This window comes from Apostichopus japonicus, chromosome 6, assembly GCF_037975245.1.
Source record: "Apostichopus japonicus isolate 1M-3 chromosome 6, ASM3797524v1, whole genome shotgun sequence".
In the NCBI taxonomy this organism is placed as follows: domain Eukaryota; kingdom Metazoa; phylum Echinodermata; class Holothuroidea; order Aspidochirotida; family Stichopodidae; genus Apostichopus; species Apostichopus japonicus.
The window spans coordinates 5,266,190-5,293,316 of NC_092566.1; the positions used below are offsets into that span (position 1 = coordinate 5,266,190).

The 27,127-nt window shown below is 38.2% G+C and overlaps 2 protein-coding genes and 1 long non-coding RNA gene across 6 annotated transcripts in view; 2 read left to right on the forward strand and 1 right to left on the reverse strand.

The window, feature by feature from the left end:
* The first annotated feature begins 1,004 nt into the window (after positions 1-1,004).
* Positions 1,005-5,075, forward strand: LOC139968771 (uncharacterized). The gene is made up of 2 exons (XR_011793530.1): positions 1,005-1,899; positions 4,196-5,075. It is a non-coding gene; the product is annotated as an uncharacterized lncRNA (long non-coding RNA).
* A 2,502-nt stretch (positions 5,076-7,577) lies between these two features.
* On the reverse strand, positions 7,578-20,662 carry LOC139968770 (AN1-type zinc finger protein 4-like). The gene is made up of 9 exons (XM_071973133.1): positions 19,994-20,662; positions 19,402-19,477; positions 19,045-19,112; positions 18,217-18,406; positions 14,204-14,351; positions 12,579-13,496; positions 12,128-12,179; positions 11,332-11,455; positions 7,578-10,698 (listed from the first exon to the last, which is right to left on the reverse strand). Exons 1-9 carry the CDS (start codon positions 20,130-20,132, stop codon positions 10,563-10,565), a joined length of 1,851 nt encoding a protein of 616 aa, XP_071829234.1. The 5' UTR covers positions 20,133-20,662; the 3' UTR covers positions 7,578-10,562.
* Positions 20,663-25,467: 4,805 nt separating this feature from the next.
* LOC139968773 (heparan-alpha-glucosaminide N-acetyltransferase-like) overlaps positions 25,468-27,127 on the forward strand; it is a 29,149-nt gene continuing 27,489 nt past the window's right edge. For 2 of the 4 annotated variants that reach the window (XR_011793533.1, XM_071973137.1), the window contains exons 1-2: positions 25,469-25,750; positions 26,769-26,989. Coding sequence is in view for 3 of the 4 variants with exons in the window: in XM_071973137.1 (XP_071829238.1) it covers positions 25,633-25,750; positions 26,769-26,989 (339 nt within the window). In the remaining variant the exon portion in view is untranslated. Of the gene's footprint in view, positions 25,751-25,935; positions 26,161-26,768; positions 26,990-27,127 lie in introns of those variants that run through there. The other 2 variants (XM_071973138.1, XM_071973139.1) reach the window with 2 other exon arrangements.

Genomic DNA, 27,127 nt, shown 5'->3' on the forward strand with positions numbered 1-27,127 from the left:
CGCACGCGGTTTGGGGCGAGTCTTCAATGCCTTTAATGCCATCATTTGGTAGGCTATAATGTAAAGATCTTCAGTATTTTAGATTCAGCGTATAATTATGCAAAACTCATCTCCATCACAGATAACAAGACATCAAGATAACACCTGGCCGTAATGAATAAAGAAAAACAAAAAGAAAATGTGACACGTGTGGCTCGATGATGTCATATTTAGACTTGATCAAGTTTTCAGTCTTGTGTGTGAAATAACTCGAAATATGTGAAATCCCTTAAATGGAATAAGAATTTTCCCAGCTGTTTTTGGGCGGGGAAGTAATTCTTGACAGTTATCTCTGTCATATAGTCTAAAAATGTATGTTGGGTTGTGACTCATTGGATAACAAGAAATTGAGTGATTTACCATCATGAACAGGGGCCGGGAACGTGTCGGGCACCGGGGCACGCCGGGCACCTGGGAGGTGAGTAGAGTCTGATCATGCTTTATCAGGAGGGCTCTAAATGTGTCTCTTTTGACCACTTGTGCACTAGACATCGTCGTCGTTATCACACCCTGAATTTGATAGACGGGAACTTGGGTTTGGTTAGTATACTCTTTTGGGTTTCTTACTCGTTCTCTGTCAGTATAGTTTTGTATGATGGTTCACAGTCACGGATCCCAATTGTATGTATTTGTATGTACTCGACTTGACCCATGTCCTATAAAGTCGAGTCCACAAGGACTTGGGACTCGAGCCATAAAATCAAGTAATCGCCTTTACTACACGCGGCGTCTCAGACTTGAGTATACGTATATATATACCCAGTGCACCCACGTATTCAATAACTATAAAGTATACACGTTGATGTTTTTCGTGATTCGACAGTATTTTTGTCCAATTATTATGATTTATGATCTTTGTTATGCCTCAACAGCTGCACTGTATTATTTTAATATTCAATTATATACATATTCAATCCCATGTTATTGTTGTCACTATTCTGCATTTTTTTCTTCATGAACAACAGTGTAGCAGGAAGCAATCCATGGTGACTCAAACTGTAAGAGAAGTGACGAGTGCATTAAAAGCCTCAGTTGTTACAAATGAACCATTCAGTAAGCACAACTAACAACACCGTGCCTGGAATAAGGTTCAAAATAATCATTGTTTAAAGGTAGTCAGTACAGGCCCTGCCCAAATTATAGCACGCTATGATAATTGCTAGAAGTTTTCAAAAGGTACTTTCCTGGAAGTCTTTACTCTCCAAATTGTTCTTAGACATTTTGAAGGAACACACAGTATGACTGAATTTCCCAGTGAGGAAAATTTCCTACAAGGTTGTAACAAAAACAGTCTAAGAATTTTGACCAAAGGTGACCATATTTGAGTATCTAGCATATTTCAGTATAAAACATGCCAATTAATGACTGCAGAAGGAACTTCCGATATATCAATATCATATGCTCCATATGTCTTATAATGGTCAGCTATACACCAGCGCTCACATTTTATGCCAAACTCGAAAGTAATATCGACGCGATTTACTTTGGTCTGACATAAAATAAACTTGTCACTGCTGCATTATTAGGCATTACCGTAACCGGAACTTACCGAAATATGCAGGCATATTGTATTAAGGCTGAATGCCAACTGAATTTCACAGTTGGTGAACATGTGTTCGAATACGATGTAGGCGTGACTAGTTAAAGGTCTGATTGTGGCTATGTTGCAATTGCGATCGAATTTTTGCCACTTGTCTTTTTTGGATTTCTGTGAATACTGCATACGCGCCACATAAACTTTATACGAGAGTTTCTTATTCGGGTGCTAATATAGATATTACACTGACGGGCTGCAACAGGAGGAAACTTCAGCGAAGTTCATAGTATATTTCGTTAACGAACACCAGTACATAAAGAATGGTAAGATTTATGTTGAGACCTTCATAGTTTATGTTTTTGTTTCTAAACCATATTCCCTTTGATTTTTTGGGGTTAAGCAATATTTCTTGTTTCTTTGAAAAATCGTGAAAGATCAATTATTAATTGACAAGGCATTATTCAACGCACTTGAAAAGTCAAGAGAAAGAACCTTTGCTATAGTGGTTTCCTTACAACCTAAGTGAGACATAGTAATATCATGGATTAATAAAAGTACAGCATCGATGCAATGTGCACCCTTCTTATATAGGCCGCAAACTGTCACTTCTCCCCAAATTGCTCTTTATTCTGCATCAGCCGATTTAGAAGGGGCTTTTGCATACTATTGAAAGCAATACTGGCTAGATCAAATGGTCGAAAATCGTTTGCAGTATATATATGGATTCTTTATCTTCGGGACAGGAGCTGTTACAAAAAATCTTTCCATGGTACTTCACTATTTTGAATGCTTTCTTGAAAGAGAGATGTAAATATTGGTGCTAACTCATTTTGAAAAATATTTAAAAATCCACCAAGGAATATTATCTAACCCACACGCTATATACCTCTTTTTACTGTACTAAATTGATTACTGACAAGCCTGGCATCAAATAAAATACAGTCGTCTTTAGATTAAGCTAGATTAAATGAGATATCTCTGTTGCATGATTGATTAAAACGTCCAAAATGCTCACTTAATACCTTCCCAAACTCTGTATCAATACTCTTTTAACCATTTTGTGTTGGGCTCTCTTATACTATTGAATAATATTCCAAAAACAAAACAAAAACATTCTCGAGAAATTCACTTCGAATGTCAAGAATATATTTGTGTATTTTTCTCTGGATTTTATTTCTTAGACTTTTATTTCCGTTCTCAATGGCTTTCTATTGATCGTTGTTGCTTAATCCGATTATCTGCAGGTATAGTCGCCTCATCATTTCTGTTGGTTCCCCTTGTTTAAATGGTACACATGTGGTCGCTTACAAAACCGATATATCCTAATATCACATTAGTAAGATCGTTTATATTCTCACAACTTTTACTAAAGAAATCCCAGTCCGAAGTTTCGTTAATTTCTTTCATTTGATTAATATGTCCTCTGTAAAGATCCCTGTCTAGCTGTTTGCGTTTTTGTTTTATAACAGCGCGTTTCTTTTCAGTATACTTTGCGGTATGACCAGTAAATTATTGTGATCTGAGGTGGAAATCGAATGCAATTTATTAGCGTAGTAGCAATCACCTTGAATGTTACAGTGCATCTATCAAATAACTGAACTGTAAGTAGGTGCAAAAATTTACAATATTTTTAAAAACCTATCATCGAGCTAACGACGCATTGCTTGAATTGGGCACGCTAGTATGCGACTTTGTTAAAGCAGGGAGTTGTTATGGAAACTCCCTGGTTAAAGTGTGTCATTTGAATTTTGTGTTTGTGCGTTTGGTGTGCAGCTAGTATTTTCTTGAATGCCTGAAATTCGATTGACATCAATTCAGAGCGTTTGTCTATAGATAAGGAAACAATTTTTCCTGTATGCATAGATTGTAACGTATTGTGGTGTTGCTGTATGGTTTGGCTTGTTCAATATCAAAACATTTGTCTGTCCTAGAGTGACTAGATATGTTTGCTCAGTTCAGTTTCATTCCTTTTGTGTTGGTGTGTGAATTAGCTTTTATGGTTGTTGTAGTGTCTTAAATTCAGTTGCACAAAGTCCAACGTACGTTTGTGTATTACCGCTGTCTTGTGTTGTGATACTTGCCTGTAAACAACCCCGTCCTCCCTGCATTTCCCCCTTAAAGGCATTGAAGACTCGCCCCAAATCGCGTGCCGCCCTCTGAAAAGTTAACTTGCCGTTGCTTGCAAGTGAAGTTTTTTGCTAGTCGCTACAAAATGCAGACAGTAATGAAACGTGATACCTTGTTATCTTTATCTGGACCTGAGATGTCCATCGCTGCTATGTACACTGTGTTGTGGGTATTGACCGAAGCTGCATGTAGTCACTGTACACTAGAGTCTAATTACCGACGGTAGCAAGCAGTGTGTGTATTTTCTGGGATCGATGGTGGTGTCTAACACTTCTGTTACACCTTATTCGAAACTAGGTCAGATTACCGGCAACAAACGTTTCTTTGTGCGCGAGTCTTCACTCCCTTTGGAGGAAAGGGTACTTCTACTTTATAAATAGCACTTTGTCGCTGCCTTCCCTTTGAAATAAGACACCTGAGCAAGTGTAATACTTGCCGGAAAAAAACATACCTAATTTGATTTTTTTTTAATCTTATTTTTTTCTTCGGAAGGTAATAAACATGGAAGGAAATTGGAAAGCTTTGCTTTGAGATCTCGGTTGCGAACTGAATCGGGGAGAACAGACAGGCAAAATCAGAAATTGGTTTTAGAAAACAACTGTTAATTTCTCGTCGTGAAGAAGAGAAAAGAAACGAAGAAGAAAATGTGTTACATCCTTGATAGCGATACGCAAAGTAATGGTAGCGATATTCACAGCACAAATGATGTACCTACAAATAGCCATCACCTTGACAACACTGCAGTAGTCGAATTACCGATACAGGACTCGGATTCACAACATAGCAACGAGGCGACCTCGGAGAGTCAAATTTCATGTTCGGAACAAGCAGCGGCATTCGGCGGCGATCACATCGTTGATGTCCGCAGTAGCCATGGAAACGATGAAGGCAACGCCGCGGCGGAATCTTTCCAATGTTTTGTTGTTGGTCCGCGGCAAATCATTTTAGAAAACTTTGGTGAGTCAAAAAGCCGTGAATCGAAAGGGGAACGAGTGGTGATTGAAAACAGACAGACAGAACAGGAACTTGTTAGAAGTGACCAAACTATCGTTGACTTGTCGGCAGGAAGTGGTCCTAATAGAGAACGTGTCAATATTGGATCGAATGTAAACAACAAGCGACGGAAGAATTTCTCACTTGTTCTTTGTTCTCTGATAGTGCTATTGGTGCTTTTGATTGGACCTGCTCTACTTATTATATTGTCTTCACTATAACAGGAAGGTAACTTATGAAGTACGTCAAGCAAGGCATATGCCTCGCACCAACATTATTACCGAATGGACGGTTCTCGAATAATTTACAAATTAAGGATGGAAACAGGGGCGGATAGAGGGGGTATGGGGTATGTCACACCCTCCCTTCCCACCCTCACTCATAATTAAACATCACTTAAAAATTAAAAAAATATCAAAAGTATACTTATTAGCACAGTCTTGCCTTAAGACCTAATCATGAAACATATGATAGTCTAAATATGCCTCAGTATGTACCATTTGTTATCTAAAATATTAATTTAGTGGGTGAGGACTCCCCCCCCCCCCAGACCCCCTTGTTGGGAGTCGGCTGCAGCTACCCAGACCTACGCCCCTTCCTTTTAACAATCCTGGATCAGCTACCGCCCGAGAAGGCAAAATACATCCATGAATGTAACATGATCAGCTTAGCATCATGTAAAGTGCCATTACTATTTTTTTTTTGGGGGGGGGGGGGAGGGATGGTTGTTATATGCATTTATTTGTTCATATTAAGAAAACTAGAAAACGAAAAATTGAAAAGAGAAGAAAGGAAAGGGGAAGTTCAAGCAATGTATCCGGCATGAGTCGGGATCAGAGGTTACTATATATCATTGTGAAAAAAACTATTTAAAGTTGTATTATATCCGTAAACTTTCATTTTGGTAAAAGCGAGTCATCAGTTCGACTCCGCACGATATACAGACACATTTTCTGATACCCTACTGACGTCACACAGTTATATGCTAAGGTATGGGGTGTCTAACAGTTCCGAGTGTATTACGTTTGAGGAGTTTGTTGTTGTTGTTGCTATCCTGTTTACGGCTTTCCTTTTGCAGTCTTCAATATACGAGTAGGTCTATATATAAAGCATCTGTATATAAAGAATGTATTTATAGGAGTACAGATAAAGGCCTATATATAAGCCTATGTATGCCGATATATATATATATATATTATAAATATATACATATATATATATATGTATATAATAAAACAAATCCACATATACTTCAAAAGAAAATATTATCAGACAAAAGCGGAGAATTAAGATATGACTCATAATTGACGAATCATGGAATTCTGGAATTTTTGGTCCCTGGTACCTTCGTCAGCAATACTTGGCAGTGGACGAAAAGCGTCTCTTTTGTCCGAGAAACGGTGCAATGCCTCGTAAGAAAAAACAACGGGAAAATACCCGGAAAATTTTCAGTGTAAATAAGCGTATTGCATTCCTTATATAGAGTCTCTTTACGAGGAACACGTGATCCTCGTTGTAAATCATATATTTGAATAAATAATTGATCACTCTTTGTTGCTTTGTCTGCAAAAAAAAAAAAAAAAAGCTACATGAAAATCAAAGCATATAGTTTCATATCTTTCATTGAGTAAAATCCACAATTTTTGTTTTTCGCATGTTTGTTGTGTTGGTTCTATTTGTGTGCGACATGCATGAACAGAACTGGTTTCATGTTTATCGGCGAGGAACCTACTAGTGTCGTACTACAATATTAATAATTGCTCCATTGACTTACACACTAAATTGCTCATTTTCCAAGGCTGTTTGATCATAGATAGAAGTTGTTAACTGACGTGTCAAACTCACCATGATAGCTGATGGCTTGGGTTATCACTGCCCAATAAACTGGTATCTCTTACCCACCATATGATAGCTAATAGCTTGGGCTATCACAGCACATTCAACTTTTGCCACCATGTGACCTTTTAGATTTTGAGCTACAAGAGGTCAAAGGTTAGCATAGTGCTCCCTAATCCATCTGCCATCTCTTGCCGCGGAATCTGCTTGATTCATCCGGGATTTCTAAAATGCTTAAATCGCCTGCGATCATCCAGATTTTTAGACCAATAGCAGAGCCGTATATTTAGATACGGCTCTGACCAATACTAGTTTATTTCACCCTCTTTAGCATCCAAGCATGAAAAAAAAAAAAAAAAATGATGATGACTAAACAAATTGCCAAAAAAAAAAAAGAGGGAATTTCCCGACAATGTAACCTTTCAGGCGGACATACACTTGAAATACAGTAATTGTAGTGTGGTACCTGCAGCATACGTCTTCTTCAGATACAGTGTTTACAAGCAGCAGGGCGTCACACACCTGACATAAAATTCACGGGTTGTTCACCTGGCAAATAAAATTCACCTGACATATAACGCAAAAGGGAACAGTTCGGATTAACTCAATTTAAGGTTGAACTAATAGCCATTGAACTAATTATAATCTAATTCTCTATTAGTATGTTGGGAAGTGTGTTCAACTCCCTGGTTCAACGAGCAGAGCGGGGCGCGTGATTTTTTTTCCCTAGGACGAATAAGGGCATCGGCCAATCAAATCCCTGGATTCCAAACATGTGACGCTTTTTCAAAAAACATGTTCTGAATCTTTTTTCCTAGTTTTGACCCCAGATTATGAACGACAATCCTTCTTTTTATCGATCCCTAACCCACTTTCTAAACCCTTACTCTGATTTCAAACGAATTTGTAAATTCCTGAAAAACCTGAAACCCTTATCCGTCCTGGGAATAAAAATTAGGCGAGCGGGGCGTGGGAGGGGTGAATCATTATGTAAACAGAAATGGCGAAAAGACATTCACAGAGAACTGATATCACAAAGAGCTGGTACCATTTTCAATCATTTATTGTATTAATTCGCTATGATCACACACACAAGACTTGGCACTCAACAAGTAAGTAGTTTTCTTAATGTCCTTTGAAAACTGTCGTTCACCAGCAGTACTCACTATTAGCCAAGGCTGATACAAATTAAAATAGGTTTAGGGGACCACGTGGAAATGAATTATATGCTCTATTGATATATGTAATATTTAATAAATGCATACACACACAAGTAAATGCACGCATACATACATTTATATATCCACACATTCTGTAAAATGTGTATGCACACTATAAAATGATGGAGACAAGCCAAGATTGGTTGATAATGGCTGATTATATACTTGAATTACAGCTATGGTACTGAACACAATACAGTTTCCTGACTAAATTAGATTAAATCTTTAGAGCAAGTTCTCTGTTATTATGTGTGTACAGTATATATATATATATATATATATATATATATATATATATATATATATAAATATATATCATCACAGTTGTCTGTTGATAGCTCTAACAACTACTAATGTTCCACTAGTCTCAACAGCAAAACTGCGTTGCATAGGATAGAAATACATGGAGGTCGAAAACTTGGTTGATACTATGCAAAAGTAAATTATTAAATTACAACGTTTCAGGTTCAAACCCTTCTGTAATAAAAAATACCACTGATCTCAACCAAGTTGGGTATTCAGTTCTACAGAAGATACATTTGGACTGACAGACTGCCAAACAACCCAGCGAATAGTTAGTCCTGGCCTATATCCCCTATTCAGATTATATCCCTTTCAACTTACGTTTGAAGACACAAAGAAACTGACACATGGATGTAACTAATCTTTGAACATATTTTACTCTGGGTAATTGGCATTTGTGATGAAGGCAATCTACATCAAGAATATACACATTCCATCATTCCTCTCATTACCCATCACTCAAAAAGAGAGGAAGTTGAGTAGGTTTAGTTGCCATTGGTCTTAGAAACATTTCAGACATTGTTATCACCTTTCTTGAAAACACTCTTTGCCATTAGTAAACAAGACAATTTTAGTATTCTATATTATACTTTGGTGAACCAAAATTGAAGACAAACTCTATAGAAAAAATGAGAAATGACATAATATATATATAGTACTCAGGAAAGATACACATCATAGATACTTTACCTTAGACATACTGACATAACAACTTCATATTAAACCAGGAATGGGGGTATGTGATGGGAGGTGGGGATGGGGGTTGCAGGACACAATTAAACCAGTGAGCTTTGTAGTTTTCTTCCATTGAGAAAACAAAGGCGTTTTCCCATCAAGTTTATAAAAGGGCGCGTTTTGTTTTTCTTTTAAAGAAATTGCTTAATTGCTATAGAACAGAGCTCAATGTAGCAAAGGAATAATCATGACAGAAGCCAAAAAAAAACAAAAAAAAACAGACAAAAGACAGAAAAAAATACAAATAAAAAGGTAATAAAACCACACACAAAGGATAAAGTTATTGCACTGTATCTGCTTATAAGAGTAATATGTCTAAAGAATTAAAAATAAAAAAATCATTCAAAATATTTGCTCAAAAAATAGTGTTTTTTTTTAATGTTAAAATTTGATAATACAAGTGGTTTTCCTACAGATTGAAAGTTGATACAAAGAAAAGGACAGAATTCGTAAATACGATCCCTACAAAATTTACCAATCAATCCATGTGTAATAGGCACAATGTTGACTGATCACAGATTTGATCAGGGAACTGATAAAAGCTCCACCCCTCCCCTCCCCCCTCCAACATCTCAAACCATTTCCCTTTATCCTACACTATTTGGATAAACCAATCAATACTCTATGAAATCTACAGCCTTTTCAAGGCCTTGATACAAGAGAGGAGATCAGATATTTCAAATCTTTCTCCAAGAAAAGTTTAGTTAAATGAACATAAAAATGAATAATATTCACTAATGTATGAGTATTCTGCCACCATCGTTTTCATTTATTGTTATTTTGTTTTACCTGTGTCCCTTGTTCCTACTTAATCTTCTGTTTATTATTTGTTCACCTCCTTTTTTGGCACAATCGTGGATTAGTCATTGCTGGCTTGAAAAAACAAAAGTCATCGATCTTCCTGCTTTCAAATATGTCTTCTCTAGCAGGACGAGGAAGACATTTATCGATAGTTTGAATTGACTTCGACGGTCTTCCAACAGGTAATTTGTTTAATTAATCCAAACTGTCGCTTTATCAAATTTGGCAAGGTTTTATTTTTAGAAGCAGTTTGCTATATAAAAATTGCTATATTGTAATAGGGTGGAAAGAGAGAGGGAGAGATATGAACGCACAGTTTAAAGTCCTAACCTACAAGAATCCAAATAGAAAGAGTCCTATCAGTTCCTACAATGTTTAATATATTTATTAATTGTAGAGATTCTTGGGGAAATCTCTCAAGAGAAGACTTATAACATTCTTGTACTAGACCTAATGCAAGTTTTCCTCACATATTCAAGAAAGTTTACTGGGGCCTTACCACTGATGCACACTTACATAGTACAACAACAGTTTCCGATATTTTTTCTGTTAGTTAAAGCATCAAATTCATAACAACAAGATTTTTCCATGACTACAGGAGCCCTACGGGAGACTCACACTCGATTTTTACGAAATTATTTAGCTCATCTGAAAAATCAAAATTAAGTGGTCCACAATACTACCTGCCATCCACCCTTTCCCCATGTCCCTCTCCTCTCCCGAGCCAACCTCCCACTACATTACAATTTCACTTTCTCCATTATTCACTTGAAATATTTTCTCCCAGATTTAAAAAACATTTCTTATGACCAATTTTTAGAAGACGAGATAAAAACATTGTTTCGTCACTTTGACAAATTTTGCTGATTTCTTTTCCCTGTTTATGGGTATAATCAATTTAATTTGGAATGCATAATTCGATAGTTTTTAATTTCATTAAAAACATGATTGAAATGGTGGTTGCTCCACCGTTAAATCTTTGGAAGCTTCGGTGCGCTGACGAGAGGATTGTTCTGCTCTAACAGTTTCCTTCCTTCTGATTTGTAGTCAAATCCGCAGCTATGTGCCTCGGCATATCGATGGGAGGCGCAGTAGTTATGACCGCATCTGCGAAATAACGAAAACAGAATTAGCTGCGTAACATCTTTTAATTCACTAGTTTTTGTGTCCTTACCGTTTAAGAATTCCAGCCCGGGTCCAATACCAATGCCTTCTGTACTTTAAGTAACATGAGGAATAAAAAACTGAACATAAAAGTCCACATAAATAAAAAGGGGTGAGGGTGGGGAATGTCCATATTGTAGTATTGTATAACTGGGTACTCTGACAAAAATATTAGGAGCTACAAAATGTTATTAACCCCCATCTTACAAGAGTTTTCAGAAGACACTCAACATTGTAAAAAGGACCACAAATTTGCTGGAATGAATGCTCTTGGTAAATGAGAGCAGAGAAAGCACTATGAAAAGTCTGAATGGACCCATCAGGATAAACTAATGATGACACAAAATCCGATGGGCCACCTTCGGAGGGTGTGGGGGGCGGGGGTAAGGGGATGCAGTGCCAGAGGTAACATATTGTAGCTTGCCAGAGGTCACAGTTGGTGTGCGGGGGAGGGGGGGCAAGGATAAGGGGTATGCAGTGCCAAAGGTAACATACTGTAGCTTGCCAGAGGTTACAGTTGGTGCGAGGAGACAGGTAAGTGAGTAGAGAAGTCAATAATGATGATTCTTTAATTACCTGCATTGGTAGCTTGTTGCAAGGCCTGTTTTCTTGTTGCATAGGTAACAGCGTTTGCTGGATTTCTTCTTTGGTGAAATGCTCGAGTTCACGACAGGAGGAAGACGACAGACTGGAGACACCGCTACCAGAGAAAAAAAAATGGGGTAAAACATTATTTAACTTAAGCCGTATCAAGTTTGAAAGAAGATTATTATCGCAAAACATTGCAAGAGAAATCTGTCGAGACTGACTGAAATTCACAGAACTCTGGTATCAAAACAAGAAGAAAGAAAAAAAAAAAAATAATTGAATGATTTTCTCACTTTCTTAATAGCAGTCATTGAATCTTGACTGTCACTGGTCTTTTAATTGACTCGGTTAATGTTAATAACATTTTGTGGCACTGATGCCAGGTTGGGGTGGCCTGGGTGATTTCCTCTTGGCTATCAAAGGTGCTTAGTTTGTTCAAGAAATTCAACTTTGCTTGTTTCAAGGCCCCCAGTCTCTTGCTGGAAAACTGAGGCATTAGCAATTTATGCCCCAATGCATCCATTAAGTTCAACCCTCCCCCTCTCCCTCCCTGAGTTGCTAGCCTACCAATGGCATACATATGGTGCACCCCAAAACTTTTTATCAAGTTCTCCAAATGTCTTATGGAAATATTAATAAATCAACAGCTTTTACTGTTTTATACTGTTTTATGGATCGTCTCACATGTTTGAAGTTTATGTTTATGGCTGAACTCAAAATTTACAATTAAACAGTTATTCAGGCTTTCAACGGTGTGAAGGGGGGTAAACTGTCATGTACTTACCGATACGACCATCCCTGCCACCAGACAATCTACCTCTCATACTATGAGCAGACTGTGTGAATGAGGAAGGAAAAAGAGAAAGAGATTACTTCCTGAACCAATATATTGGTTTCTATTGTCTTCAGCAGAGTACATTGTTTTTTCTTTGTAATGTATTTCCTTGACAACCGATAAATAGTTGAAAAGGGAAAATTTACACTTTTGATAACTAGTGCAAGTCATGAACAGCAATCTGGGAAAAGTAATAAATACGGATTTTGAAAGTATAAGAGAAATTATTGGCTACGAATGGATTTCAACCAGCTGTGTCGGCTGGTTTTTCAGTTTTCTGAACGCAGGATTTTCAATCACAAGGTCACGGGTTGAAATAATTTCCAATAATTTTCTTTGCTCTTTTTAAAAAAACTATTACAATTGGACCTAAAAAAGGGCAATAAATGTATGGACTCACGATCAGCGCCTGCCTGGCTTCCGGGGTGGAGAGTCTTTCACTGGATCTATGTACGCTGGCACTGCCATTGAAGACCCTATTCAATACCGCGGGACTCGGTGATATCCTGGCCCGACTGCTACTCAGCCCCGTCAGGGGGTCCCTTTGCGAGGTGCGAACGATGTTATTGATCTTGCCTTCTCTGTTAGCTTGATTGACGAGGTCGGTCACGACCCGTGCATCGGGGGCGGTCCCTAAGCCGAGCCTCTCGGCTGCGGAGCCGCTGTCGGGTTGACTTGGCAAGGTGGACGGTACCCTCTGGGAGCTGGTAGCAGGCCCCATGTGATCCTCCAGCAGACTTCCTTGAGCGAAATGAGGCAAGCTTGTGGATTGTTTCTGATGATTCCTATGGAATTTAGCACTGAGTTTCTCTAGATTTTGTTGGGCCAGTACATTCGGCAGAGGACTATGCCTCCTTTCTGCCGTATTGAGTCTCTGGCTGGAAGAAGAACCGACTGCTAGACGGGTCCTCTTTCCCGATAGCACACGCGGCCTGATCATGCTCTTCTTCATGGACTCGCTTTTCCTGGGCGAACTAGGCACGGTAGTTTTGTTTTCCAAACTAAGTTCTCTCTGTTCGGCACCGGCAGTCACTTGGACTGACTTGGGTCCACTTTGAATACGATCACCCTCCAGTTCTCCTTGGCTGGAGGAGTGCCGTACTTGAGGGCCGCTCCTACTTCGTGTCCCAGGATTAGATAACAGGTCGGCTGGTTCTATAGTCTCGAGCTTCTTGTCTCTTTCAAGACTACCCCTGACGGGGGGAAGTGGTTCCACTCTACTCATAGTGTTCATGCTACCCCTCACATTTCTGACAGAGGCGACACGCCTCTTGGAGGTACTCTTGGGTCTCGATGGTGGCCGTGGAATTTTAGATTGCTGAACAAAATTATAAGGTGGAAAAAAAAAGAAGACAGTGAGAGGTCAGCTTGAGGTTAAAGTTTGCTATAAAATATTCTTAATATATTTCAATAAAATTAGGAAATAAGGCATACCCTCTCAAAGTTTTTCCAACGTAAAACAATCAATAGTATATAAGTCTTGACAATGTCAGAGATGGTCATAAAATTTTAAAATACGTCCAACAAAAAAATGTGTCATTGAAGTTGAACTGATTTTATGTTTATTTTCAATATTTTGTGACTTCTTTTTACATTGAAAGACTTGAGTAGGAACGTGTGTTGAATGTGAGGTCTTACTAATGTATGGGGGTCCTGAAGGGACACATCAGATATAACTATACTCTGTTAGTACATGTTGTAAAGATGTCATGTTAGTGTCACTTGAGAATTTTTAACAAATACTGTGTTTTTATTTGCAATGGCATTTTTTTGCAGTGATCATGAAAAACGTGTTGGCTAGTTTAGTGAAATGTGGCAACTTGACACTTTGACAATATTTGTAAAGATAAAAACCAGTATAAGTTACAGCGTCATGGCAATTCAACATTACATATATGGAAATATATGATGTTATGATATTGTTCCACCTTAAGAATGCATGGCATACAGTGTCCATTAAGGACCATCATACTTAAAAGAATCCATTATGTCTTATGAACCATCCTGTTTTGAGTTGTACCTTACCTTTTTCACCAACGTTAAATTTTCCATCTTGGCTCTCAGCGACTTCATTTTGTTCATGACAGCGTCGTTCTCTTGGGCCTGTTCTACGGTCAGTTCCTTGGCATCCTCCACCTCTTCTTCGTATTCACCGTTATGCACAGAGGCACCACTGTAGTAGGAAAGATAAGGAGATGATATAACTTGACCTGTTTAATCACACATATAAGTTTATATACATGTAAAGTATATGTAGTAACAGCGCAGTACCGGTGCTGTGGCCTAGTGGATAAAGGCGGTGGCATTTGAAGCAATCAGGCTTAGCAATCGATACCCGGCCCGGTCATAGTAAGGTGGGATTTTCATCCAAGAGCAACCTACAGTATGGTTTTCCCATCTGAAATGACTTTCTAAATTGAAAAGATTCTAAATTTGACTGCAAAAGTACTGTCCAAGATATTAATCCCTAATATTCAATGAAAACAAACACTTGATATCAATCAATGTAACTGTCACACTTTGGATATGGTTATCATTTGAGCATTTATGGGGGATGTTTAAAGAATAATCCCTTATATTCACTGAAACAAACGCTTTTATTCATTCCACACAACTGTCACCATTATGGACATGGGTATAGGATTAGTAGAGGACATTTTAGGATTAATCCATTAATATTCACTGAATCAAACACCTTATATCATTCCACACAACTGTCACCATTATGGACATGGGTATAGGATTAGTAGAGGACATTTTAGGATTAATCCATTAATATTCACTGAATCAAACACCTTATATCATTCCACACAACTGTCACCATTATGGACATGGGTATAGGATTAGTAGAGGACATTTTAGGATTAATCCATTAATATTCACTGAATCAAACACCTTATATCATTCCACACAACTGTCACCATTATGGACATTGGTATAGGATTAGTAGAGGACATTTTAGGATTAATCCATTCATATTCACTGAAACAAACACCTTGTACATTCCACACAACTTTCACCATTATGGACATGGGTAAAGGATTAGCGGAGGGTATTTTAGAATTAATCCTGAAACATTCACAGAAACAAACACATGATATCAGACCAATATAACTATCATATTTCATTGTGGACATGGGCATCATTATGGACTTTAGGAGGACATTTCACAGTTTTACTACAGAATCTTAGTATAGGTTTATTGTTTAAGCAAAGCAACCCTTCCAGAGAATAATTTATCTTGTATCAAAGAGCAGAATGGTATTTATGCAAATTAACAAGCTGCTATACAAGTGCAATAAAGTAAGTAGTACTTCTTTGTCCAAAGGGACCACATTATTTTTAAATATGAGGGCAATAACCAGAGCATAAAAAAAAACAAGCTACACAAAACTTTGAGCACTTGAATAACATCCCTTGACGTCTTCACTATTGAGCAGCCCTATCATCTTTTTCATATGGCTAAGGTACACTACTGTAGGTGACCAAACATAAACATACTAGCCTTCATTCAGTGCAGCGAACTGATTTTGTAAGCTAATTATAAATGTGCAGGTGTATGAAATGTTGTTGTGAATCATCAGGGCTGTTTCTATTCACAACACTGTGTGTGATCTCTAGGCAACAATCATGAATCTCTTTAGGATGTGATTGTGTTAGAGATAACCCTAGACTATACACATTGAATACCACAATCTTATAAATCAATACACCACAGTACTTAATCTCCATAGGCGGTCTTTGTTAGGGCTCTGTGTGCAAATCAATACAGCATGTACAGTTAAACTAGTACCTCAGTAAATAGCTGATTCTGCAGACAAGTGGTAATTACCAAAGAGATGCAAGCTAACTTCTATGATGTGACCATGCATGACCAATATTCAACTGAAAATATCCATATATCTAGGAATTTTGAATTATGATAAGAATTATCACAAGGAGTGAAATTTGTATGTTATCACAACTAACAGTTACAGCTGAACATATTCATACTCAGGAATCGAAAACACCATAAACAGTGTCATGAGAACTCAGAAGTATCATAAGGAGTATCATGAGGGGTTACTTTGTATGATGTCAACATCCATGACCAATGGTTAACTGAAAATATCCATACCTGATTTTAAAGTATCATTAAACATTATCATAACAAGTATCATAAGAAGTTACTTTGAATGATGTGTTCATGCGCAACCAATACTTAACTGAAAATATCCATACCTAGGAAGTTTGAAGTATCATATGCTTATGCACAGCATACACCTAGTTGTCCAATCACACACACACGCACCAGTAAGATCTTTGTACACATGTATCACAAGCAACCATTACTAAAGATACATGAACATTGGTGTTATTAAATTGCGATTTATAGCACTGGATATTTTCCCAATAAAATATGCAAAGCAACTAATGCCAAAATTAATGTACATTTTTCTGTGTAACATTGCATGTAATGCAAGTCTAGAATCTAGGTAAAGGATAGGGGAGACCTGTCTGCTCAAAAAGCCTGCTCAAGAAAACAGTTCCCAGCAGCATGATGGTGAAGGTACATAAGACACAATGATGAGGGAAGGTCATGAGAGCACTTGGTAATGCTGATAATGGTTACTACTCACTCAGATTAAAATATAATTACACTTAAAATAAATGTATCCCTGGCTATCATGATTCAATGGAGACATTATTAGTGAGCAGTGAAGCGGGACAGCAATCTGCTATTCTATTGTGTAATGTGTATACATATATTTACAATTTACTCATTGGGGTTTTTCCCTTATGGGATTAAAATGATACCAATCTATAGTTTAATCACTATCAGGGGATCTACAGTTAAATGCAGTTCTTGTTTCCATATATATATATACTGTAACTCTGGTATGTACTCTGTATGTACTCTGCTTCCATATATGTATAACAGAGGTCTGTGTATGTACTGAAACAATTAATTAGGAGCTATTGTCTCATTGCCAAGTCAACAGCTTATACAACAGACTTAATTTCGTCTTTTTTATGTAACAAGACGACCCAGGGAATAATTTATCCAGTACAGTATGTAGCTTCACAAAAAGGATATGCAAAATTTTCAAAGTTGCTGTACAAGTCCAATAGATTTATAGTAGTTCTTCACCCATACAAACCATATTATAGTATAAGAGACAAATCTCTGAGCCTTCAAACCTACTACACAATATTGGGACACTAAAATACTCCCAGCACTTGCAACCATCTGTAGGTTACCTGGCTTAGTTACAGTACTATACATATAGGTAACACAAAGTTCTGTTTCCAAAGGAGACTGCCTCTTACTAGAATTCTTGCAAATATTTGTTGGGCCAAGATTTTCTATTTACAAATGTGATTCTCGAAACACTTCTCATATGCTCCAACACGAATAATATTTCAAAATCATGCAAAAATTGTCACAAGTACTCCCAAACCATAGACTTTCTGTTCCTTTCTAATGATCTCTGTGGAGAATGGACAGCTCTCTAACGTGCAAACCTATTACATGGTAGATACAATGTGGATTCCAAAGCTGTTCGCACATTGGTACGCTTACCTTCAAAATGCTGATTCCAAAACAAAACTACCTCTTATTGCGAATCGAGTCTTTGCAATAGTGAAGGAAATTGAGCAGACCACATTTTGTACCTTCACCTCAACATATTTAAATTCATTCTTTGGAATTGTACGAGGCTTACTGTGACCTGTAGACTAGTGGTCAGTGATTATACCCAAACCCATCTGTGATGGTGCCCCTAGGGACAAACAGGTATTGTGTACAGTAATTTATGTGTGAGCAATATCTTCCATCACATATTAATCTTGTTGCCCACTCAAAACCTGTTATGTAGAAAACATCAAAGGTGAGTCCAGGCAAACTGTATCAAAAGTTATTCCTAACTGTAGGGGAGTTAATTTACACAGCCATTTATGATATTATGCTCGTAATGAGTTAACATATCATAACACACACATAATTACACACATCAGTAACAGACTTTCATGCACAACATTACAGTACACTGACTGACCTTAAAGACTCCGAAAGGGGTGTAAGGGTGCCATCTCCTCGGTCCACGACTCGAAAGAAATTCAACTGATCCCCTTCCCTGAAGACCAGTAGCGTGACTTGTCTGTTTCCTGGGAGCTTCTCCCAAATCTCATCTTTATTTGCCTCCATGTAGTCAGCCATTTCTCTTATAGCAGGGTCTTCCATCGGTACTGGTCAAATGTGAACATAGATATAGGTGGTATGATCGTTAGGGACACAACATGGAATTAGGTGCAAACGTACAGAAGGATATTTTCAAAACTGTGTATATACCTGATATTATCATACATGTGCAATTTGTATAATGTATAGCAGGTTTTGTAATTAAAAGTTGAGCATATTTGACTCAAATAATATTAAAATAGTTCTTAAAAGAATTTAGTCCAGAGTCCGGATGTAAAAATACATTTGGCAGATGACAGAAGAAGATATACTATCCATTCTGGTGAAAGTTTTACGCAATTTCCACATTTCAATTGGAGATACAAACATTTGATGTTAATTCATGTTATACATCAAAAGTGAAGTTGAAGCAAAAAAGATGCAGTGACCTATATCTCTCTTCATTTAAATTTGCACATCTAATTGTCTTCATCACAATTGGAATGCACCACAATATGAATAAACCACATTTATATCACCTTTTAGTAAAATTGGAATTGGAAGCCTACCCAATCCAAGTTCAACACAAGGGGGTGCAAAATATAGCAAAAAAAAAAAAAAAAAAAAAAACAAGAGGATGAAAATATGCTACAATATAATATATGAATAATTTAACAAAACATTTCACCAGAAGGCAAATACTCACTCCTACGTGTATTTATAGGGCCTCCCCTCATGGCCAAGACCAATTTCAATGAAGCCCCTGGAGGAATCCTGAGTGGAAAGAAAATTATAAAAGATAAGACAGATCTTAGCTGAAATTAAAGATATCATGGATTATGGAATGGAGGGGAAAGTTATGTAAATGTTTACGTGAATACACAAGATTTTAACTTACTATCATTGAGTTAAAATACAAGTTTATGGAAAGGTCTTGCAGCACACAGTTAACAGGAAAATGAAATAGATGGCATAATTTTCTGACACTCAAGGAGATAACAAGTTGGAAAAAAACAATCAAAGGAGGAACAAAGTTAAGTATAACAAATCACATCATTCTTACCCATAATCTTGAAGACAATATTCATCTTCCAATTCCATAGACCTGTATATCAAATGCTGCTGCCCAATCGGTATTCCTAAAAGAAAGCAAAAATAAACATCGGTAGTTTGCTACAGGTACTGTATGTATGCAAACGGATCAAAGTCAAAGATCCAAGCAAAATGCATCTATAAATAGTCCTAGCTGACTCCTAGGATAGTGTTTGTAATACTAATAGTAGTGTACAAAGGGTACCATTATTCTGCGCACATGGTATTTTACACGAAACGGTGCTTTCCGCACATCAAATTTGCCAGCGAAAAACAATGTTTTAGTCAGGGGAAAATACTGTTTTTTTAACATAATCCCCAATTACATACACCCATTCCTCAGGTAAATTATAAGCAGCTTAACTTTCCTGACACTCAGTCTAACAATCCTTATCGACTTTCTTTGATACATCATCGTGAATTTGGTATCCTAAAATATAGTGTTACATGTGAATGGAAAAAAAAGTTTTCCGCACAAGAACTCTCATAGGAAAGCAATAAGCGGAAAGTACTCTGTGCGAAGAATAACTGAAACCGTGTACAAACAGGAACCACTAACTTACCTTCCACACGTTGAATTTTGGCCTTCACAGAAATCACTGTTTCAAATGGTGACACATGAAGCTCAAATATGGTCCCTGTAAGTGTTTCCACATACAGTTCCATAATGTCTATGTAATCTGGATATTCGTAGTACTCCATTGCAACTCCATGAAACTTCGCCAAAACGATTTAAATTGCCACTTTCACCTGCTAGGTTAGTGTATTGTGTGGGCTTTGCCGCTTACCATTATAAGAGCCACATTATAGTGCTAGGACTTAGGAGGCTAATGTTAGCCTAATCAACGAACACTAGGCAGCCTACTGTTACTACCGAACGCCACTTATTTGCATTAACAATAACACTGGCGAGCAGGTAGGCGTTAGGCCGATAGTTGAATAGGTCTAGCCTGACTATGTTAGCCTAACACAGGGCGATATGCGAACATTCCACTCGCATCCAGTTTAGCGATGAGGATGGTCACGTTCCATCGTAAAATTCAATCATATAAACGTGATAACGTTAACATTCAAAGAGAAAAGTGTATGGATATAATTTTCTTGATTTATTTTCTCCACGTTTTAAAGCCAATAGTTTGCTTGTGACACAAATAAATGAACCGGTGTTGACCTATACTGTATTGAGGAGCGTGAATTCGCGAAAACACTACTTAGCTGTCGCTCCGGAAGGCCCGGATGCACGTTGCCAGGACAATCAATGACGACACAGTGTAAACAAAGATCATTTCAACCTTTTACGGTAGCCTTTAAATAATAAAGTTTAGTAAGATTGGTTAGTTCAATGGAAAAAAACGGGTCAGGAGGGACATGAATTCCCCATCAAGGACCCATATGAAAACAATCAAAACACATAAACCTCAATTCCCAATTGAACTTCCTAAAATAGGCATCCAAACTTTCTAAAAAGCAAAAACCGAATCAGGCAAATCATCCACCCTTTTCACATAGTATTATACCATAATAATATATCATTTATAATATGATATGATACATCCACAATAATATTGTTGCATACAGTATTACATAGTACGGTTACCAATGTGACGTTTGATTTCTGGTACAAGTAATATCCAAGAGTAACCATGTCTTAAAAACACCCTCAATTGACTATCTGAACAAACTGTAGTGGCGTTCGCGGCACACCTAGAGTGCTTACCCCTAACACAACAAAGTACAACACACATTGACAAACACACATACGGACACATGGAAGCCACCACCTATTCGTATTATATTCCCTTGATTAACCTCCCAGTATTCGTAAACTTTCCAAACCACGCTTTTATGTGGCAACCGTTGCTACGGTAATCGAGATATAATAAGCTGCAATGTAAAGGGCCACCTGACTTATACATTAGCTGGTCCCCGTGTACGTAACATGTTTATATGGTTGAGATATTGAAGTCCGGTACGGGCCCTGTTGCGGTAATGCCAAGTAAGTAAAAGAAAAAGTTGTTCAACAGAATTTAACTTTACATGACCCTTTATGAACGTTGTCAACCTAATGAATATATGGTACGGTATTTCTACAGCGCTCACTTCTATTGAAACTATATGGCAAATTACGAAAACAACATGCAGTCAAGTTTCTATCACTTATATTCATAACTCACAAATCAGTTTGAATTTAAAAAAAAATAGAAAAGTGAACAGAATACGCATAATTATTACTTATTAAAATGTAATGAACGGACATATACACACACGTAACCAATTTGAGTAACATAAAATAGATATTTATTTTCTGTAGTTTTAGTGCGCCCGACTTCGTATTGAAGGGCCCAATGATTGCTGTGATTCCAATGATTCCAATGATTCCAAGCATTTTACTGTACTGGCCGCCTTAATGGGCTACTATTCTTTGGTGGGCCCGATGGTAGCCTATATACAGAAGGGTATCTCCAAGAGGATCTAGATGCTTATCTATTGGGTCCCAAATAGCATAGGCATACGAGTGATGTTACCATTTTATCTTCTTCTAATTTACCAAATTTTTGGGGAAGCGTAAATTTCTAAAACGTGAGATTATAAAATAAAGAATGTTTAGATGCAACTTGCAAGGCCTCAGAAGTGCCATTTCCGGCAATCTGAGAGGCATCTTTTGCCAAAAAAATTCTTGTACGCTACGCGCCAACCGATGGTGGCGCTCCGCTTAGATAGTGTCACGGGAACATTCGGGCACAAAAGTTTCTGCCCCCCAAACTGAAATGGTCCCGTGCGACAATGCCAAATAGCACATGGTGCATGTTTCGTTGTTAATATCAATACACGCCAATTCAGGGGACTGATGAATGATTAGTTTTTCATTACAAAAAGTTGTCAGACTGGGCGGCCATATCGGCTAAGTTGCGCTGCTGGGTTCAGTTTCATGAACTAAAAACTGTGCGCTATTGCACTTTTAGAAAACAACTCACGGGAATGTCACGGTGGTTTCCCGTAGCATGACCGTACACTGTGTACAAAGCTTCATGAATGGCTGATAATAATGATCAAAACCGTAAGGGAATTTTCTTTCAACTGTGAAGGCCGGGTAAAACTATTTCAAGGGAGTAAAGCCTTTTGGATAAAATTATTAGAGCTAAAAGCGACAGTGACAAAAAAAGTCACCCATGCACGACAATCTTAAACAAGCATCTTATTTCCCCGAATCTTGGAATACTTTAGATGACTAGATTTTCTATAGGAATGGGCTTTGGAAAACTACCAACAATGTTAGCATGCTACATTATGGCCATTAAATAAGCTCGACAGAAACAAAGGAACTGACGCATATCATCAAATTTGCAGTGATACAGTTCATTGAAACCCAGAGTAACCAACGTAGCCTACAAACATAACACTGCCGTGGTCAAAATGTTGGGCTTTGACCAATGGCGTGTACATGATTTTATAATGTGGGGGTGGGGGGGAGCCTACTGATTAAGATAGGGGCCTGAACCTTAATGGGAGGGTCAGAGGCGAATGAAGGATTTTATAACGGATGGGGTGCTACCTGGGTTTATTGAAGCCAATCGGCGGAGTGTATAGCCTAGTGGTTAACGCCGGCGTCTCCCAGTCATGAGATCCCCGGTTCGATTCCCCGCCGACAGCAAGGTGTGTCGTCTGGCAAGGGTGTTGTTCAATAACAACTTCCCGACATGGACGTTAAATGGATGTGTGCCGAGAGATTGGCTTCGGTCAGCTTGCGAGTCTATAAGCCTCCATGGCTTCTTTCGCGAGTTCCTGCTTGCGGGAAGATCACATATACATACATACATACATACATCTCCTATATAGGGGGTTCTGGGTTGTCTATCAGAAGATAAGAAGAAAAGATTAGATGTCAAATGGTACATTCTGTGGCATATTTAGACTATACATCAGATCTATAAGTAAAAGGCTCAATCAGTGGCGGACTGGGCACACGGTCATTTGGGCAATGGGCCGGTAGGCCGATGGGCTGGGGAGCCTGGCAAAAAATTACAGCCCATTTTCACAGTAGTTAATAGAATGCAGACAGCTGTGTAGAAATACTTTTTTAACTGTGGGAATCAGCTCATGAAATCATCATGTTAGTTAGTCTGTTATAGTTCGTAACAAACTTGAAGGCAATCCGTCAATCTTAATGGATTTTATTTAGGTTTTTTTTCCCATATTTTTCAAGCATGTTGTCAACAAAATGCTTGAAAAACAAGATAAAATCCAGTTTAAAACATATATTTTCGTCTATTTTTGTTTACGTTCTTAACTTTTCTTAGTTTAATCAAGGAAAATTTGTGAAAATTCGGGAAAATTATATTTGTGTCTTTTTAAAAGGATTATTGTAACCTACAACAAAATTGAGAAACTAGTAAAGCACAATTTGAATTTAGGCATTCCTTAACTTAAAAAAAAAAGATCTCAGTGGGGAGGGGGTACCCCTCCCTTTAGACCCCTCCCTCAGGACGGCGATCACTATGTAAGTAACATATCAATGAATAATGGGCCGATCTAGGTGAAGAAATGCCGGGCCGGTTTTAAGACCCAGTCTGGGCTCAACGCAAGGTGTTGCCTATAAGTACTTTGTGTGAGGATGAAAAAAGGGGGAGGTGGCGGGATAAACCCGTCGAAATGGTCCAAAAATTACCCAACTGAACCATTTACCCCCTAACGGCGGTCTGAGTGGGGATATACACCTCTACAACACTCCACCCCCCCCCCCTTTGCGCACTTGCCTCATATTTATCGTTGACTCATATATACTTACAAGGGCGGCGGAAGCACTTTTAATCTGGGGGGGGGCACCGACATCAAAGGGCACTTTGCAGAAATTCGATTGGACTGATGCAGCCTTATATTTAGTACCCTTTATGACTCTTATTGTATTATCTTATTTGCGTATACACATCACTCCATCAACGCCCCCCCCCCCCCCCAAGAAAATATGCATACTAGCACTGCAATATCCAATGTGCAAATTGGGAAACAAGGAACAAGCTTTCTTTTGAGACAAAATGAGGTGAAATCATGCTAGTTGCTAATGTAGGAATCTTCCGAATTAGAGTTTTTTTTTGTTAATATCTTAACAAAAAATTTTCCATTCGAAATAGCTTTGAGTTTGGCCCACAGAAATTCATTAAAAGTCAGGGGCGTAGCCAGGATTTGCAAAGTTGTATGCACGACTATCTGAGCGGAGCGCCACCATCGGTTGGCGCGGAGCGTACAAGAAAATTTTGGGTTTTACAGACCCCTCAGATGGCCGGAAACGGCCCTTCCCGAGTGTTCATTCTGGTTCCCTGGCCTCTTGCTAACTTGAGACACCTCAATTTTTATGTAGAAAAAGGGCACATTTTTAACCTGAGGAAAAGTGGGGGGGCACGTGCCCCCTGTGCCCCCCCGGTTCCGCCGCCCTTGTATACTTATCAAAAGTCAACCTATATTTTATTCCGCTACTGCTGTTTTCCGAAATTTAGAAAATGAGAATCTGTTGTCTATATTATAAACCAGTGGCGTAGGAAGGTACTTTTGAGTGGGGGGGGGGGGGGCTGAAGACTGATGGCCGGCCTGGGGAGGGGTCTAAGGGGAGGGGGTCTCCCCCTTCCCTTTGGAATTTTTTGCATTTCCAGGTGGCCTCAGATGCAATTTGGTGCAATATAGCACACTTCAACCCACCCACTCCATTTTGTATATAATTTTGCATTTTCATCTGGCCTTAGATGCAATTTGGTGCAATAAATGAGAAAAAAAATCTCATTTGGATGAGAAAAAAGTGGTTTTCTGACTTGCGAAGCGGGGGGGGGGGCGGAATGATACTTCCGCCCCTCCATATTTTTCACTTGGGGGGGCTGGCGCCTCCAGCCCCCCGGTTCCTACGCCCTTGTTAAAAACCATGGACTACAAGTGCTGCTTAGTTGTTTTGTTTAAAAAACAAAACATGTATTCTTGGAGTGGTATCTGTGGGGTTGTTCAAAAATACCAGCGGAAAGATCACATGAGAAGTCCGCCTGACACGCCCCCTACTTTATCAAAACAATAATCTCTGTACAATCATAGATGAATTTTTCTACAGTTAGTCATTTTATAACTTTGGTATCCCGTAATTTTTAGCTTCAATGTTTGTTAGATATATTCCAATTATCATGAGACAGTGAGCAAATCGTCCAACAACTAGTGTAGTGGATTGATGTTACTCCGTTTCAACTGTGGCCCAGGCTGCAGTATCATAAATATGGAACGTCCCATAACAAATATGGCGAATTACATAGTTTTGTATTTGCTCGCTTCTTCGATTTTACAGTGTGGTAAGAATGCTTTACATGGAGAGAAATAATTCGCTTAATATCAACGTTAATGTACAAGAATGTGCTCAATCATTGCAAATTCCATGTATTTTACTCTCCGATAATATTCATGCAGAGAATGAATGCCAGAATATGGATGTCGTTGTAGAACTTACGTTAGGCTACATAAGGCATAGCCTAGCTAGGCATAAGTAGGCATATACTTGGACTACAGGCTCACAATAACAACAACAGCAGCGCCATGTAACGGATTTCACAGGGTTTTCAAAGAGACTAACAAAAAATGCCATTTTCTTTGAAATATAATGACATATTTATAGTAGATGGTGTGCCATTTGTCATCCAAATTCAAAATGTAGCCTACTGGTGACTAATTAAGTTTAAAACAATAGCAGCCCAGCCTAGCCTAGGTCAGTATCTTTTCCTGCTAAGCTTTAATAAAGGCATCTGGGCCTATAACTTAAGTATAAGCAACATTTGATTTTAGTTTTTTACAGTGTTCACCTCAAATATGTTGTTTCCTATCAAAATTTCAATACACAATTAACCTTCATAAACTTTGCAATTGTAGGTGAAGAGAGGATGAGTAATCAAGTTGCACATGTAGCTGCAATTAAAATTAGTACAAGATCGGCCTGTGACCTGTGAAAGTAATACCCAGCCTGTGTCATTCAGTGGGGGAGATGTAGAAGTTTTATGTAGTGATGAGCCCTAAATATATCTACAATCCAGGGTTGGCTGGCAGGGATAAGTGACACTGGAGCGCATCAGCACAACACAGGTTGTCCAAGCTATAGCCTCTTTATATATATTAATGTTAATAAAATGTTCAGTTTGTTACTACAGTAAAGTATAACTAAAATAACATAGTGATTACAAGAGTCTATATAAAGGGAAGATTGGAATAAAGTCAGCTGAACACAGATCTCCGGTGTGTAGATTTGTATTTTGTGTGTCAGTATCTGCAGATGGACCCATTGCTATAGCCGTACTGTATCTCTGGTCCTTTTCTTTGCAGGTGTGACACAGGCCCAAGATGACCATCTGTCAGATGATATCTGCTTCTCTGAATATTCATGCAATGTTGGACAGGATTCAAATTATTTTGAAGCAGAGCGGGACGTCCTTGGATTGCATCACATTGGCTATGATACAGCTGAGGTGACCATACAGAACTCTTTACCGAATACCATGGAAAATTCCATTAATGTTAGTCTTCAATCCACAGAATGTTATCAAGTAAGTCAAGTTTACTTTATTTGACTATGTCAGGCAAGAAAGTGTTTGAAAGTATGTATACATGCCTACCTGGATGATAGTAATGATCTCTTATTTTTTTCTTTCTTGTGGCAACTTACATAGATTTCACTGGGCAAT